Below are 18,444 nucleotides of genomic sequence, written 5' to 3'. Positions count from 1 at the left end.
ACTAGGCCCAGCACTTTCTTCAGTTGGCGCTTCCCCAGACTTTGAAGGATCAAATTGCTGTGCAACTTGTTGTTTTGGATTATTAATAGCCAATAAATGAACCTCAGTGTACTCGGAAAACCCTTTTGGTACTGAAAAATATATTTTTTTGAATATAAATAAACGCTTTTAAAAATCAGCAATGTTAAACAATTTTTGTTTTGTTGGGATTTTAATAATAATGTTTCAAAATTATTTGTAAATTAAAAGAATTGGCCGATATGTATACTTACAGTTGAGTGAAGATCTGGGACCGCTCTAAGCTTTAAGGCAGTTGTTGTTCGTGTCTTCATATATCGCTGGTCATAGGAAAAATGCATGTCACATATTCGCCGGGTTGTTCGAGTTTTTTCTAAAGATGTTTCCAATAGGTCTTTTCTACCAATGATAACTAACCATTTCTCCAACAACTAAAATATTTTATATGTTAATTAATACAGATGGGTTGAAATTATAATAAGCAAATTTTAAATAAAAATTATAATTATAAATAAAAATCTTAGTACTTAAAAAAGCATTTTACTTACATCATCTAGTGGCATCTTGCGCATGGTAACGTTTTGCCCTGTGGAAGGACAATTCGGCACACAACAAAAATATACAATTTTAATGTAAAAAACTCTAGAAGTCCACAACGAGTAAAGTTTATTTAATTTTTCAATCAGCACGACATATGTTTCGCTTATTAAGCGTCTTCACTTCAAGACGCAGTAGAGCACGAAAAAAAAGGCATATTTTCGGAATTTTTTTCTTGGTTAATGAAAGGATTAATCGAAAATCTGTAAAGTATATTTCGAGGTTGCCGGCTAAAGAATCTAATGAAGATGCCATAAATCTAAATGAATCCACAAATCTTAATTTAAAAAAGATATTTACGGGTTTATCTTTATTGATTACTTTATCGACCAACACTTTTTTACTGAAACTGATATATTTTTCTTTATTGTTCGGCAATACATTAAGTCCATCGTCATCCGCATCAGCCATTTCTTTAATAAATAAATGACAATCGTAACCGCTAAAATTATGACAGAATATTGGAATAAAATTTTGAAGTTTGAAATTTAGATTACAATTTCTATGCGCGGGTCCTCGATATTTACCGCTAATATGACAATGATCGTGCACCTTAATCTGGTCAGATGTGAAAGGATTTTGACAAATAAAACAATTTTCAGCCGAATCGAAATTACGTTGCTCATCGGTTGTTAAAAGTATCATTGGTTTTACGGTTTTCAAGTATTTATTATAAATAAATTTAACATCATCGATTAATTTTGTGATAAAAACTTGAGATTTGATGCATCTCCGTATACGTTTCAAATTTATTAAAACTGCTATCAATCGTGGAAACAATGTAATAAGCAAAACTGTACGGTTGATGTTCCTCAATTTTTTCCGTAAAAGATTTAGCGCTACTCTGTTTACAATAATCGATCGGTTTTAAAAGCGATTCAAAGTCGGCGTAGATGACAAAGGGAGCCATCTGAGCGAATTTATAATTGTTAAATTCTAAAATATTTTGCGGAGTTTTTAAACCGAAAAAGTTTGGTTTAGATTTTATACTGATTGAGGGTAGGAGGAGGAGGAAGAGAAAATCGCAAAAAATTAAAGTTATTACATATATTAAAAATTTAAATTAAACATACTCAAAAAATGATACCATTTTCTACTTAACCTACTTAAATATATTTAAACGTGATTCGAAATAGTGGTAAAATGACCCCAAGCCAATGTTTTAATACCATCGGCATCGATACATCGCTTTGAATCATGTCATGCATCCACGTTTACTCCATGCACTTTTCGTTGGTGTACAATTAGATTGTCCGACCTCGTAAATTGTTTATCGCAAATTAAACACCTAATGTTAGGTTCAACCATGTGTGAATTTCGAATGTGTCAATTTAAATTACTTTTGAATGAAAATGTTTTTCCACAAACCTCACATACGAACATTTTTAATATATGTTATAAGTTATTTCGATGCAACTGAACGTCTGAATGATAGTTGATGTAAGCGTTGTGTTGATGAAGTTAAACTGGGTCATAAATTACGAGTTACAACACATATATCTTTTCAAATTCCATCAAACGTAAATTAAGCAGTTTTTATTAAATCACCAAGGACGAGTAGATTAAATGCTTACGCTAGAGAGAGTGTCAAGTTACACTGTGAGAATCTGTGCACAGCTGTAATAACGCTGAGTAATCGAATTATTGATGTGAAGGAAATTATTAAGGAAGCAATAAATTAAAAGTTTAAATTTAAAATAATAGGATTTATTCACATTTAACGTAAGCGCGTGCGCAAGAAATTAGAAATATTTTTGGGGAATAATACAACTTAATTTTTCATGAAACGTATACATGTGCTGGCACTAGTTCAATATTTACCTTGGAAAGTAGTGTTAGAGTTGTGGAACACCTGGTTCCAGGATAATTGGTTCGAGCTTGGGGCACATAAAAAATGTTCCGATGATGTGGACGTGAGGGGCATTACAATAGATGTATTTAATTTCAACCTGAATCATACGTTGCAATGCGCCCTATTCAGGAATGTAGAAATTTTCAGGTAAATTAGAAATTAAAATATAGTATATAAAGCTAACTGAAATTTTAATAATACTTTAGCGACGAAATTTTCAATCGAATAAATGGGGGTAGAGTATGCGCGTGGATAACATACTACGAAACTGATCACGGCCGTGTATGCTCGAAATGTTGGGATAATTTCACCTGGATGCTTCTTATAGAAATGGATGTTTTAGGAACTAAAGACGGATTTCGATACAATCACCAAAATAATCGAGGGAACATTAGAACGGAACATAAAAGTATCTTTAAGAATGAATTAATAGAGTTAGTGGAAAGCGAGGAAATGCTGTGCGCGTTCTGCGTGAAGCGCCCAAATTTTAAATTAAATTTAAGAGTAGAATGTTCTGAAGTGATTCATCGATTTTTAGCTGATAAATGGATATTATAATAGCATACAAAAGTATCATTAAGAACATGTTTGTAGATTTAGTGTAAACCGAAACTACTATTTTTAAATAATGTTATATGTAGGGTATGGAAATTTGATAAATAAAACAAATTAAATTCAGGTCGGGGCATTTTAATCTAAATAAATTAAAAAAAGAAAATTAATATAAATATAATAACAATGTAAAAAGATTAAACTCACTTTCTAATTTATATAATATGGAGACATACGTCTCCATATCTTTACCGAAACTATTATTTTTAAATAATGTTATATGTAGGGTATGGAAATTTGATAAATAAAACAAATTAAATTCAGGTCGGGACATTTTAATCTAAATAAATTAAAAAATGAAAATTAATATAAATATAATAACAATGTAAAAAGATTAAACTCACTTTCTAATTTATATAATATGGAGACATACGTCTCCATATCTTTAAAAAATATTCCTGGCCCGAGAGGCATATAACCCCTCGCACACTTATATCGAGGCAGCAGCCTCGACGCGAATATCGACATTTGCACCTGCTAAAATTAAAGATAGAAATCAATTAAATCAATGAAATTAAACCCCGAAGGGAGACTTACTTTTAAATGGGGCGGTAGAAGCCTCCCCGCTAATTCCTTTATAATTATTTTGGCTGAAAAAAATATGAATTTTACACTCAAAACTTAAACTAAACTTTAACAATTTAGAGCTCACCTCTTTGATTAAGCATTTTGAACGAAAATGCGGTAAAACGGTATTGCGTAAGGCTTTATACCCTTTACAGTATACCCAGTTATCAAGTGTTTATTTTCATAAGGAAAGAACTTGGCTGCAACGTTCTTATTCAGCAAACCCTTATCAAATGTGGTTACTTAAGGAAAAAGAAACTCGAGTAAAATTCTATAAAATAGACGTTTAAAAATTAAATTTTATTTAAAAAATAATTCGCAACGATATAGAGAAATTTTATGATATATCTTTATTTGATATCCAAGAATTATGCGATGAATCGAATCCCAACCATTTTACGTACAACTTATCCTTCTTCTTCCTTTTCAACACCTTTTCAGCGAGGTAAACGTTGGGTTGAGCGGTCCTTTGAAGTTCGAATTCGTAAAAAGCACCTTTAATCGGCAGGCCACGCACGTCCTCCAATAAATATGAAATTGGATCTGTTATTTTCACTTTAACTTAAAAAACTAAAGACGCGTATCTTGTTAATGCTACATAAAATCACTGAAAATTCAGTAGTCGGCTGTGAAATTGTACGTAATTTGAGGAATAAACTGTTTATTATGAGCTAAAAAGACATCATCCATAAACAAATTTAGTTTAGGCATAATAATTTTCTAGTGATAAAGAGAATCCCCAAAATGTCACTTTTGGTTTTAAAATCGATCATAATAATAAGGAGAATAAGGCTTTCTTTCAGGTTTCACCTTTTGCAAATGAGACAGCAAACCCATTAAAAAGTAGTAGTCATAATTTTTTTCAATGGTTTCAACTTTTCTTTGTTTAAAAAATTTAAGTTTTTCCTCTTCCACTTCTATCATTCTTTTCTGTATATCGCTCGAATGTTTCAGAGAACGCGTTTGGTGTTTTTTTTAGTTGATGCTGGTGTTCTAACTGTACATATTGATGGAGTTTCTTCCTCTACAGGTTGGTTACTAACATCATCCTGATAATCATCACTGCAGATTGCATTTGAGAGAGTTCTTCATATTGACTCTGTTCTTGTGATATTGTGCTTTCAACATTTTTATTACGCACTGGTGGAACATTACCTGCACTTTCTCTCGGTGCCATCTGATCTGCCAGAAAACACAAACTATCGTAGTAAGGCCAGGTAGAGCCAACCTGTTCTCCTCCTTCATCACCGGAACATTTAATTTTCACTTTTTGGTATTCTCTCCGAAATGTATCTCTCAGTCCTTTCCATTTTGACTTTGCTGTTTCACCTGAAAATGACAAAAAGATCTATACTATTTATTTTAATGGTATTTTATATATTCATAAGAAATATTAGCGCCACATATTTTAGCTAAGGTTTTTCAATTTATTGCAGATTTCTCTCAACTGGACTTGGCTTTCGTTCCCTAGCCTATTCTTTTAGAATGTCTCACAGCACGATAAGAAAAGTCATATATGAAACATGTACGGCAATATGGAATAAATTAAACCTACAGTACTTGCCTCAACCAACAAAAGAATCGTTATTGAGAAGCTCTACATCGTTTTTTGATAAGTGGAATTTTCCAAACTGCATCGGTTGTATCGATGGAAAATATTCGTATTAAATGTCCAAGCAATTTGTGTGCATTGACGTGGGTGGATATGGGAAACAAAGCGATGGCGGAACTTTTGCTTCTTCAACTTTATCGCAGCAGTTAGAACATGGATCTTTACTACCAGAAAATAGAAAACTTCCAAATTCCGATGTGGTGCTTCCGCACGTTTTACTAGGTGACGATGCATATCCTTTAAAAAAGTATCTAATGAAACCCTATTCTAAACGAAATCTCTCACGGAAAGAAGAAATATTCAACTACAGACTGTCACGGTGTCGCAGAACAGTGGAATGCTCATTTGGAATTATGACAGCAAAATGGAGACTATTAAACAAACCTATAGAGTGTCATCCAGATAAAGTCGATTTAATAGTGAAATGCATTTGTTTATTACATAACATAATTATAGACAGGGAAGGTCTTAACCAACTCAATAGATTGCAAACTGAGCTGACACATTCCCAGAGAAAAAACAATTACAAAGCTTGTGCAAACAACAGGTCTACTAACGTGGCATACGATGTACGAGAAACTTTTAAACTATATTTTAATAGTGAACTTGGCGCTATACCACAACAATATACTATTTAAGACGGGAATTTAACATGTCAATTATATAAATACATTAGAAAACATTATATTAAACAGTGCGACTAGCTTAATAAATCGTAGTTTAATGTAAAATTAAAATCATACACTAATTGCTTTATATAAAAAAAATTTTACTTACTGCCTACATTTAATTCAGTTGCCACTTCTTCCCATAATTTTCGCGATTTGTCACGATTATGGTATCCTTTATATTTTTGGTCCCACAACACTCTTCTGTCGAACACCAGTAGGATTAATTTCTCATTATCCATGATATCCAAATATTATTTGAAATAATGCCAACTTGAATTTTAATATTAAAATGTGCAGTTCGCGCGAAAGAAACAAACCCATTTGAACTTCTAGCGACAAGTAGCGATTCGTGCGATTAATTCGCTTGTACTGTAACCATACACATTTTACTATATCGGTTTGTTTGTTCGCCCGAATTCGGACGTACACGCCCGAACTATGGTTCGCGCGAATTCGCTTGCACTGTAACCGTAGCCTAACTTCTGGTAGATTTGATGGTATGCTGCACGTGGGCAACAAGTTGCCCCGTAGTTGAACTGCCTGTGCGTGCACATTCGTCGTCTAGTGCACAGGGGGAGAATACACGTAGCCTGCACTTGCCGCTGAGATAGAACATTGGATCAAACCATTACAGGAGTACGAGGAGTCGAGCTTCTGTCGCCAATGGCAGTCCACACCAGTCTTTGTCGGAGGGATACCAGACAGCAGATTCAGCATCCTATGTATAAAAGACACCACCGGGCCTTGTTTCAGCCTTGCGGAGACAGTCCTAGAAAAATATAATATAATAGAAGCATTACTCCCCACTATTTTTTTCATTATGTTGATTTCAGCGCCATCTCACGGAATGAGTTACCCTAGTTTAGTTAATCCGCGAAATTTAAATACTTTTTAATTTGTTTTATTTATATTTGCTCAAAATTTTTATCAATAGTCATACTTTTAATTCTCTAAGAAATCTATTAGCTCGTCTTAAAAACTCCAGTCAATAAGAAGAATTTAAAGCTTCTTAACGAATTAAAAGTATTAACAGTGATAAAAATTGTGAACAATTGTATAATGTAGAGGTAAGGTTCAAAAATAAAACATATTTATTTATGTGTGCAGAAAACTCATTTATTTATTTTTTTTTAAATATATGTTTCTAGCTTGCCTTCCCAATGAGTTGTTGCTTACCTTTTAAAATGTGATTAATTTAAAAAAAATTAAATAATATTAATTTGATAAAGTTATTTAAAATAAAGTCTATACTATCGTCTTTGTGACACAAAAATGTGAACGTCACATTTCTTTTAATTAATTCTTGTACAATAATAAATAATTCCTTTGAAAATTGTGTTCTAGAACACTTCGAAACATTTTCATAAACGATTTAAAAGTGTTGGTGTACAAAACACCAACTTCGCAGAATCATATTCTTTGGCTACTAAAAATTTATTTTCAATATTAGTTCTATTAGGGCTTCTATTCACAATATGGGTTATGCAGAATTTACAATGATTTTTTATGCATATGAAAATATACTTATCTGATGTGAATTATTCAATTTTGTAGTTAGGGGAGGTAACTGATATTCTTCTTCCTCAAAAACATCACTCTACCTGCATTTATTTAAAAAAACTGTCGGTTTTAACAAATTTTTGGAATGATCTTCTCAATTTCCACCTGCCAAATGAGGAGGCAACATTTTTCTCACAAGAAGCGATTTAAATGCGTCTCCAAACCCTTGGCAGGTGGGATTAATGTTTCGACCCCTCATTTGCCTTATTTGACCAAACATATTTTCTAAAGGGTCTTAGTTTATTTGCCGTGGAATAAAAAAAGACATTCTCTTCCTCTCCACATAATATAGTATTGATAACATTCCCTTCAATGTAATTACCCAGTTCTTCAATGAGGGTGGTGTTGATCTTGATTTTTTTAGGTGATCTTCAAACCACATGTTTTCCAGGTGTTTTATACTGTCTAAAAAAATGTATCAAGTTTGATATTACAATTTTCATTTTAATATACCAATCCAAAAGTTGCGGTGGTTGCTTGTTGATTTTGCCACCATTTTAAGTGGTTTACCTTCTTTGTTGATTACTCCCATTACACCCACTAACGGAATCAAACAGATTGTCAAAGAATTATAGGATTTTAGCGGTAGCTCGCCTCTTTTGGCATTGTCACGCTACTATCGCTACTTATTTCATCTGCAAGTAGGTAAAAAAATACAGTGTAATGTATACTAAATAACTTATTTATAGTATTAACTTACTATTTCGCGCCATCATGGAGATAGTAGCTGCCATTGTGTGGCTAAGTACTTGTGTACCTTTATTTTCTTTATCTTTTCCTTCATGATGCTCCTCTGAGATTTTGCGAAGCGCTCGGAGGTCCCCACCACATACATCAATGTAATAGGCATTTTTTATATGACTCCATGATGCTGTTAATTTTTCATTGTCTGTCTCCCATATTAAGTTTTTTTTAACAATTGGTTTCTAATACCTTTAAGCAAGTGTGGTTGATCATAGAGCACAATCCTTCTTTTATTATTGACTGTAAATGTGCATGCTGCTTATTCAGTTGGTGACGAAGACATCAAAATTTTTATAGCACCCTGATTGGCTGCTCCTTGGTCACAAACCGTCCCAATAATATCTAATTCAAAAGTATCTAATTGTATGTGGAAAAGAATCTTGGTCGTTAGTAGTATAGAAATGAGAGTTCTGGAATGGAAGTTAATCCCCCAATCCCCCTGTGACGTCTGCGCATGCGCGCAGGAAGTGGCGTATCATGTTAGTTGCCTGGCTCGTGGAGCGCCACCTAGTGGTGGATAGCGGAACTAACCTAGCGGTGGGTGGTGGAACTAACCCTATGTTGGTTGCCTACTTCATGGGACGCCACCTAGCGGTGGATGGTGGAAGTAGCGTCATGGGGCTCCACCTAGCGGTGGAACTCGCATGGTAGGTAGACGACGCGCGCGGTGGATAGTTCATGTGGAAATTCATGTGACGTTATAGAATTCAGATACAATTAATATAAAAAAGGTTTCGGTGGTGTAACTTAACGGAATATACATAATACTTACTTGTTATAGGAATTGAACTGATAGCTGCAAGGAGAAATCTAGAAACTTTAAAGTCAATAAACCACCGAAACCTTTTCAGTTTAATGCAGTTGAACAGAACAAAAAATAAAGAAACAAAAATAAATATTAATTTATTAATTAAAACATAAATTTAATAATACAATAAGATTAATAAACCTCCGCGATACGTTTTGGTAAAAATACGAATAAACCATCCTACAAATCAACAACTGATGGCCATGTAGATGATGTAATCCGCTTGACAGACTTAAATCACATATAATTTATTCACTTCTAATTCAGATATGTTCTTCTTCGGGACAAATTGATACTGCTCTATAACTGATTTAAACGTGACATACTAGCTTGAGTTGCTTTATAACGTGAGCGAGCGGTGTGAGCAGTAGTAGAAGGTAACAACTGACTTCTATATGAAAATTTTAACCGTTTATACTATCGGGAACAACCTTGAAAAATGTTAGAATGCGTGTTGCGCAACAACAATAACTTAAAACGTTTATGCGTAATTAGACGAATATAAAGTTGTTATAGAATGCAAATAATATATTATGCATTTTATTTTCTCGAATCTTCGCCGCACCTTGATTTATTGACAGTGTATGCAAATAGAAATGCAAATGAAATAGAAATTTAGAATGCAATAAAATAAAGTTGACTATAATACCTGCCTGTAAAAATAAACATCACAAGGTTGTACTAATGGTGTATATTTTGTGGTAATAAACTTAGTACTACATGTTGACAAACGCTTATCATCAACAAAGCTTTGGTCGTATATTTCTGGCTTGGTTTGCCCTCCCCAAAGAATCAACAAACATGCAAAACTTCTGGTTTTTTACATATGGCTTTATAGCTTTTATTAAAAAGTCTTTATAGAGGTTAGTTGTTAATTTTCCCGATTTTGACAATGTTACGGTGACGTTGTTATATGTTTTGCCGTATTCGTCCACTAACTTTTGCACTCGAGGCCCGAAAGCATCTCCTGGTTCTTGTAAACATACAAATACTGCTGGTAACAATTTTCCAGGTAACGTAATGCTATATTGAGCTGTATACAAGTGAGTTGTTATTAATGTGTTGTCTTTGAATAAGAACTGCTTTTGATCCTTTTGTTGCGAGGGTAAATAATTTTAAAAGTGTTGTATTTAATAAATATTCTTGTACTATATATTAATTATAAAAGGTTTAAACAGGGTAAATTAAACAGGTACTAATTGTAAATACCTGTTTGATCAGTATTGATCATATAATTTGGCCTGTATGCGAAAATTTTCCGCAGAAGCTAAGATTTCCTCCATAGACGCTGTTTCTTTTTCAGATACATATTTTGTTATTTTTCGTTGATTGGAAGCTTTGAACTCAAAGTTGGGTTATTGACTTGCAGCGGATAATGCCCATTGTTGCAAATTTCTTGTCGTCACTTGCTGATTCACTTGACGAGCTTCTTTAAATCGATCGTGTGTCCGTGAGTCGATAATCGAATATTTACTTCTCCCCACCTTCTCCCAAACTTGTAAATCAAACTTCTTTTTAATCGCCGATATCCGCTATTGTGTAGAGTTTTCAAACTCCAATTTGGCTGAATATTTGCAGTGTTAATTACTTTTATTTTGTAATCTATTGGAATCAGGTTCGGCACATTTGAATGGTTTACCTGTTTCTATTAAATAAAATAAATAAAATTAAAATTAAAAAAATATACATATTTAATTTTCATTTTTTATAATTACATATTCACAAAAACATTAAATTTTTCCATAGCTGCACTGATATTAGGACAGCGGCTAACGTGACTATTCATTGCTCTGGGATGTTAATAGCTATAAGGAACGTTTTCTCCATGGTCGCCGGTCGTCGACCTACAAAAAACTACAACGTTTTTTAAATCTGTATGTTTTCCTTACGACGACTTAAGGTCCACATTGCTTACGTTTGCATCGTAAGTATCGGACGCATCGCATCAAACGGATTATTTTTTTACAATGCGTGCACAGTATCAGCAGCGCTCGGATTTTCCGATGTAACTATCAGCAATCGGATCGCCAACGGCACTTTCATTCTGATTTTCGTAGTGAAAGGTAGCTTAGTGTTCGGTGGAATGTCCAAGATAATGGAGGAAAACGAAGAAGAAGAATTTGTTGTAATTGCTTGTTTGTTAGCAGAAGAAGAATCAAAAGCTAAATAAGCTAAATCATCTAAAAAAAGAAAATACGATATATTTAAAAAGAGATCGCAACATGGAGAATATTACACACTATTTCCTGATTTGCTAAATGATGACGCCAAATTACAGGACAGCATACGTGGAGTTTCGTTAGCAGGTTGGTTTATGGCAGGGTTTAGAGTCACTCTAATATCGTGCATGTAGCATAGCCACAACACCATTGGTCGAAAAAGTTGATTCATCAATAAACATTATTTTCTTATGAAATTCCCTTTCCATACTGCCAACCCACAAACAAAAATCCAAACGTTTTGCTTCATCGCCGACTTCCAAAACATGATTAAAAGCTGGCTTGTATGGATGTATCTTGTTGTGTTTTAATATCATCTGAATTTGCGACTTTTTAACAAATTGCAGATTTTCAGCTCTTATTCTTAATGATAATTTCGGGTGTTCCTCTACTGAATGTAATACCAACAAAGTGCTTGCATCAATTTCATCGTATCTCTTCTTTTCTCCAGGTATTCGCAACAATGATTCAGTGCTTAAAACCTTCAAAATTATCTTACGGCAAGTAGTCTCAGAAACGTACACATTGGGTAATTTTTCATTAAATTCCTAAATAACTCGACGATAACATTTTTCGCCTTTCCCATAACATTGCAAGAAGTAAATTTTTTACTGAAAGTAAGAATTTTAAGCTGACAATACTACGGCTAATACAGTATAAAACCGAAGTGTCAATAAAGCTTGTCACTATCAACGCCTACTAGTACAAAAATGATCACAAATAAAAAAAAATATAAATGAAACACAACCAGAAGGAAGGACACCTTTACACGTTAAGGACAGGAATAACTGAAAGGAAAAATTAGCAGCGCCGGGACTCGAACCCAGGTCTCTCGTTTGCCGGACGGTTGCACTGACCTCTATGCTACGCCACAAGGTGTAGGGAAATTAACAGACAAGGATTCCTTTGTGATTACTTGTGGCGTAGCATAGAGGTCAGTGCAACCGTCCGGCAAACGGGAGACCTGAGTTCGAGTCCCGGCGCTCCTAATTTTTCCTTTCAGTTATTCCTGTCCTTAACGTGTAAAGGTGTCCTTCCTTCTGGTTGTGTTCCATTTATATGTTACTTACACGTTTATATTAATTCCACTTATTGTTTAAAGAAAAGTAGGCCGATATTTTCGAAAATTGGTATTAGAGACTACCTTTTACTTTTCCTAGAAGCTTATTTCCTTGTCTTCTCAGATAAATGCACTTTATTCTTGTACCATTTAAAGCTTTTTCAATTTTCTGAACACCGCGTATAAAATATGTTAAATGTTTCTATCCAAATCTTACTCTAAGAACTAGCAAAATTTTTTATCAAGATTAAATTTTTCGATAAAATTAAAAATAAAAAGGTTTTTCCTATTCAACACCTTTTCCGTGGACATACTGTACATGGCAAAGTATACCAAAAGCGTTTTCTGTTACTCTTCTAGCCCGAGATAGTCTGTAATTAAAAACTGCTTTCTTTTTGTCCTCTAAAGGTACGGTTTTCCAACCTAAAGCCTAAAGCCAGTTTTTCAATGTATTGTCATATATATCTGAAGATATAACAACAATGCCCTCTACGTTTATAAAATATCCTATTTCACCTTGTCAGAAGCTTGCCCTGACCCTAAGGTAAGTTTATGTACTTTGTTAATTTCAACAACTATAGAAAATCACGATTATAAGAAAGTATGTGCTGTGCGTAAATGTATAGGTACGGTTTGTTCCAGGTTTCTTGCTACCGGAGAGTCATTTCGGTCGATGTCTTTTAATTTTAGAATATCTCATAACCATATAAGTAAAATCATCAGAGAAGTTTTGAAAATACTGCGTATGAAGTTGCTCCCGATTTATTTACCAAACCCTACAAAACACATTTGAAACAAAAAGCTGACGATTTTGACGCTAGATGGAATTTTCCAAATTGTTGTGGAGCAATAGATGGAAAACATATTCGCATAGTTTGCCCGAAAAAAAGTGGAAGCCTATACTTTAACTATAAATCATATTTTTCTATTGTCTTATTGGCAATAATTGATGCTGGGTACAAATTCACATGCGTTGATGTTGGTGCCTATGGTAAAGAAGGAGATAGTGGAATATTTCAAAGATCTTCTATTTACCAAATCGTACATAGTAACAACTTTTTACCAGAGCCGACTGTTTTACCCTGGACTGATACTGTTCTACCTCATGTCATTCTCTGGGACGAAGCATTTAAACTAACTGAAAATGTTTTACGACCTTATCCTAGAGATCAAGCTAACGCAGACAGAGAGAAGAAAATATTTAATTATCGTCTGAGTCGAGCCCGAAGAACATCGGAGAATGCGTTCGGCATTTTACGTCAAACTTTTCGGATATTTTATACACCTATTGCAACTTGTCCAACGCTCGTAGATGATATTGTCATGGTTTCATGTTGTTTGCACAATTTACTCAGAGGTTCACGTACAGCTACTCAAGAAGATGATATTGATATTGTAATGCCCAGCGAAAATATGGTACCTTTACGTTACACAGGTGGGAATACCTCAGGAGCAGCATTTCAAAACAGAAATGCTTTTAAAGGTTATTTCAATAGTAGATTGGGAAGTGTTGGGTGGCAAATGAGGCACATTACTAGAACTGATATTCAGTAACGTTTATTAATAAAACTAATACAAACAAATACAAGCTTTATTGTCTTAACTAAAAAGTTGTGGTGCTGAATAAATCAGCACAGTCTTCGTACTCTCTCGGTTGCTCAACGGAACTTGGTGTCGCGTAACTCGAGTCTGTATAAGCTGTTGTAGCATCAGAGTCTCGCAGGAGTATACGATGGAGTAGAACTCAAAGGACCGGTAGGGACAGACACTCGGTTTAGGGAGCCATACGATGATGTAGAACTGATTCTATAACTTTCCAGCTCTAATTCACTTATTACTTCCATTACTCGCATCTTAGCCCGAGCAGCTAGCGCTGGTGGAAATGTCATGACAGTTTCTGCCATACTCGCAAAAAATAATTTTGTCTTCCGGTGCCTCCAATTCTGTCGTTCCGTCTCTTTTTTCCAAGATATCTTCATTAGTTATATTGTGTACTGCTTGCGCTGAATTATCTTCCTCATTTGCAGTTACGTTGGTTATGGTTCTAAAAACAATGATTAAATTTACAGTTATCTCAATAATTTACCAGTATGCGTCTTACTGTCTATATGTCGCCACTCTATCAAGAAAAGCTAGCGCATCCATATGTTCCCATTTGATGGTTCGTCTGGCTGCTGAACCTGTTCCGTGTTTGCTTTCTTTTTGTTTTTCCAGTAAACATCTTTCAAACTTTTCTATCTCTTCTTGCACTCCTCCACTTAAATATAAAGCACACATATTTTTAATTTGTCATCGTTTTTTGATCCACCAAATACTAACCACTTTTGCTTACCACCTGTGAAATGTTCTCCCAGGTATTATCTCGTACATTTTGATCCTTATATAGATTATGTTTAGGGTCGTAGATGGCAGAATGCTGAGCGACTTCATTAATCAGAGTTTCATCTTCTTCTTTTGAAAATCGTAATCTGTGACCTTTATTATATTTCGCCATATTTTAATAATTTGTCGCAGAAAATAGACCGCCTACGTGCATATGTATATGCAGCAACCAGCGCGTCTTATCGTTACGTTTAGTCGTATCGATTAATCGCTGCAGATAGACCGTACCTTAAAACTTGTTTTTTTGGGTAAAGTTTGATGAGATATTTATCAAGTTTAAACGCATCATCTCCAACAATAACATGCGGTAAAATCACATTTTTTGAACGGGGAAGTAACGTAGGTGGAGGGAAATTGAATTTTTCACAGTAAATTTGATGTCCAATTCCAGATGTTGAAAAAATACCTGCATCACCCCCTTTCCCATATGATCTAATGTCCACATAAAGAAATTTATAATTAGCATCAACAAAAGCTAACAGCACTATTGAAAAATTACTTTTATAGTTAATAAATAGGGAGCAGCCGCTCTTATCTGGACACATCATTCGTACGTGTTTTCCGTCGATGGCTACGATAACGTTAAAATTCCAATTCCAAAATTCCAACGATTCCAAAATTCTTCAGCCTTTCCTTTTAAATCAAGTTCTGAAGGATGTGATAGTAGAATTGGCATTAGTTTTTTACACAAACACGCTGTTTAGTCCGCGCTAAACCATTTAAAATTTAAATATTATTCTTTGTATTTCAATGCATTACCGCTTTCGCACTCCCACCTACGCATTATTATCTCCGCACATTAGCTTAAGGCCGCGTTTATATTGGCGAGCGATTAGCGATGAGCGGTGAGCGATGAACGTTGAGCGTTATAAGGATGAAGTGTGTATATTAAGCAGAGTCGTAGCACAGCTTATTTAGTATCAGTCCCGTGGTAAACATGCTACCGAAGTCAGTGCGTTTGCTGTGGTTATTAGAAAATCCCATTTTATTTAGAAAGATTATATTAAGGAAGCGGAAGAAAAGAATTGGAGTGCATTACCTAAACAGAACTCGTTTGACAAACGGTGAATTTCACCAACTGTACTATGATCTACGAAGAGATCCGTCTAAATTTTTCGAATTTTTACGCATGTCTATTGACATTTTCGATTATATTTCGATACGAATTAAGGACAGGCTTCGGAAGAAAGTAACTAATTTTAAGAGACCCATATCTCCAGTAGAAAGGCTTTATTTAACATTAACCCATATATGCCTGAAACCGTATCAATGTTTGTTTTTGCGCAAAAATGTTTTTTAATAATCATAATTGTCAAGAAGAACACGCTAGTAACATTTTTGCAAAACAATATATTTTCCAACTTAGTGTTACAATGTGTACTACATATAGGACACTGGGCACTTGTATGAACATTTTATATACTATTTTTATTTATATTGTATTACATTTTGTATGGTAACTGATAAAACACTTAACATGAACACCTTTGTTACACTTGACGCAGCGTGTGGTACATTTGGTATGACATAAGCCACAACGTGTTTGATTTTCTTGCGGACAAACAAAGTGATATAAGCCATCGTACCGAGTTTCCGTGGTTACTTGACAAGGTAAATTTCGTTTTTTCGAAGTTTTTGAGTAATGCTCCATATAAAATCGAGCAATGCGACGACGGAAGGCAAGCAGATCAAGGTCATTATATTTTTGTCGATATAGCTGGAATGCATTATTTACTGCCATATCAATGAAGAATGTTATTAGAGACCAATACCACTTTTTTCCATGTATAGCGATCCTATATTTACTGACATTTTGATCCATCCTATCTACTCCACCCATATTTTCATTATAAAGTTTGATGAGATGTGGCTGGTCAATCTGAATGCGTTTTCGTCCTGCTCGGGAGAAACGAGTAGTAGAATGTACTGGATTTATTCCAACTGAATTAGAGCACAAACTGACCACATTATTGTCATTCCATTTGCATACTATTAGCTCTTGTGATTCATCCACTCTGTAGTCGTAGAAACCCCTGCTTTCCTTTTTCATATTCTGTTTTGTTAGTAAAGGACAATGCTCGGACCTGTTCTCTTTTATCGTTCCTGTAGCTCTTATTCCTATTTTTTGCAACTCTGAAATCAATTTTATGCTAGTGAAAAAGTTGTCACAAAATAAATGAAATGGGTTCGGATTTTGAGATTTTAAAATTTTAGCAAATTTATAAACAAGCTGCCCTCCCAAACCCAGATTTAGATCGTCCTTTTCTTTATATCCGTTTTTGCCTTGATACGGATCAACGTTAACAACATAGCCTAATCGTGTTGCACCACACCAAATCTTGAACCCAAATCGTATCGGTTTGCCGCGTATAAATTGCTTGAGTCCGTGGCGTCCAAAATATTTGCACATGGATTCGTCAAAACTGTAGTACTCTTCAATAGGCGCATAACATAAAAATTTCTCATTTATCATTGTCACTAATGGACGTATTTTAGCATATTTATCTTCCGCATCAAGTTCATAGTTGTTGGCTAAATGAAAATGGGATAAGATAGCTTCAAATCGATCACGTTTCATGCCATTTATTACAATTTCGTGATGTGCATCACTAGCATTTTCCCAGAACATCCTTCTTCTGGGAACCTGGGTATAGCCACTATAGAGCAAAATACCAATAAAACATTTGATTTCTTCAGTGCAAACGTTCAAAATTCGATTTTTTTGCAGCGAATATCGATTCGTTTCCAGAACGATTTTATCAACTAGTTCTGCATCAAAAAATAGTTCAAAACAATCTATTGCAGTGCTTGCTTCATCTGTAGTTCCTGCATTATTATTGGTGGCTTTCCAGTCGGGAAACTCTGCATTGATGTCTCTTTTACGCCACTTGCGCTTGCCAATCTGTTGCACTCTCAATCTCTTCTGTAGTTCTGCTAATGATATATTTTCTTCCTCATCAGTGTCGCTATCACTTAAATTTTCCCCAACTTCTTCTACTTCTGCTTCTTGTCTCAAAATGCTACCATCTTCATCGGTTATATATTCCGTTGCATTTACGGGAGGTAGTATATATACATCCGCTGCTTTTGTAGAATTTTCTTCAATTCGTGACAACAAATCACAAAGTCTGCCCCTGTTTATATTTTTTCGTGAATAAAATATATTGGGTGTATTGGATCCGGTTCCCTGAAAGTGGGGAAAAGTTAACCTATATGCCTGCTGTCCTACATGTAGTACACCGAGTTTCAATCTACTGCAAATACGCCATCACGGATGCGTACAGTTTGAGGTTAAGTATACACATTTGTATGTTCATTGGTTTGTAATTTGTAAAAGAAAAAGTACCCAAAAAAAGAGCATCTAGAAGAACACTTACCTTGATGGTAGTGAACTGCTCGAACTCGCCATTTTTTAGAAACCGTGGTAATTACTCACTTATTCAAAACATTTAAATGCAAATGACACCTTGGTAAATTATATATAGTAGATGCCTACACATTCAAGAAACGATTATAAATTGCGTCACCTGTTGTTTTCACTGGAAAACTTTAGTAGGGCTCTATAAATGCCTGTCCTACATGTAGGACAGCAGGCATATATGGGTTAAGGTAGGTACACAAAAATAGTGACAAGTACACTAATATTTATTGCATAAAATTAGATGTATAGAGTAATTCTGCAGACCCAGAATCTTCTATTGTTATATTTTCACGGGTCAAGCCGAAACATGCTATAATTTTC

General features: G+C 34.5%; 2 protein-coding genes, 2 long non-coding RNA genes and 1 pseudogene across 4 annotated transcripts in view; 3 read left to right on the top strand and 2 right to left on the bottom strand.

The window, feature by feature from the left end:
* LOC111414325 (uncharacterized) overlaps positions 1 to 18,444 on the top strand; it is a 190,907-nt gene that overhangs the window by 114,183 nt on the left and 58,280 nt on the right. The gene's annotated exons all lie outside the window — the stretch shown is intronic.
* On the top strand, positions 2 to 6,000 carry LOC139431721 (uncharacterized). Its single transcript, XR_011641796.1, has 2 exons — positions 2 to 2,614; positions 2,674 to 6,000. It is a non-coding gene; the product is annotated as an uncharacterized lncRNA (long non-coding RNA).
* On the bottom strand, positions 7,096 to 11,961 carry LOC111416275 (uncharacterized). The gene is made up of 4 exons (XR_002706514.2): positions 10,757 to 11,961; positions 8,190 to 10,686; positions 7,943 to 8,124; positions 7,096 to 7,894 (listed from the first exon to the last, which is right to left on the bottom strand). It is a non-coding gene; the product is annotated as an uncharacterized lncRNA (long non-coding RNA).
* LOC139432031 (uncharacterized) lies at positions 12,640 to 14,619 on the top strand (annotated as a pseudogene).
* On the bottom strand, positions 13,862 to 17,968 carry LOC111420857 (piggyBac transposable element-derived protein 2-like). The gene is made up of 2 exons (XM_071199825.1): positions 14,422 to 17,968; positions 13,862 to 14,364 (listed from the first exon to the last, which is right to left on the bottom strand). Exon 1 carries the CDS (start codon positions 17,329 to 17,331, stop codon positions 16,135 to 16,137), a length of 1,197 nt encoding a protein of 398 aa, XP_071055926.1. The 5' UTR covers positions 17,332 to 17,968; the 3' UTR covers positions 13,862 to 14,364; positions 14,422 to 16,134.

The sequence above is a fragment of the Onthophagus taurus genome, chromosome 11 (genome assembly GCF_036711975.1).
Source record: "Onthophagus taurus isolate NC chromosome 11, IU_Otau_3.0, whole genome shotgun sequence".
Classification (NCBI taxonomy): Eukaryota; Metazoa; Arthropoda; class Insecta; order Coleoptera; family Scarabaeidae; genus Onthophagus; species Onthophagus taurus.
Note: the sequence above shows the minus strand (reverse complement) of the source record. Positions and strands in the feature narration are given on the sequence as shown.

Excerpts from the sequence above, each read along its gene's own strand:
- LOC111420857 (XM_071199825.1), bottom strand. The coding sequence starts at position 17,331 with ATGTTCTGGGAAAATGCTAGTGATGCACATCACGAAATTGTAATAAAT.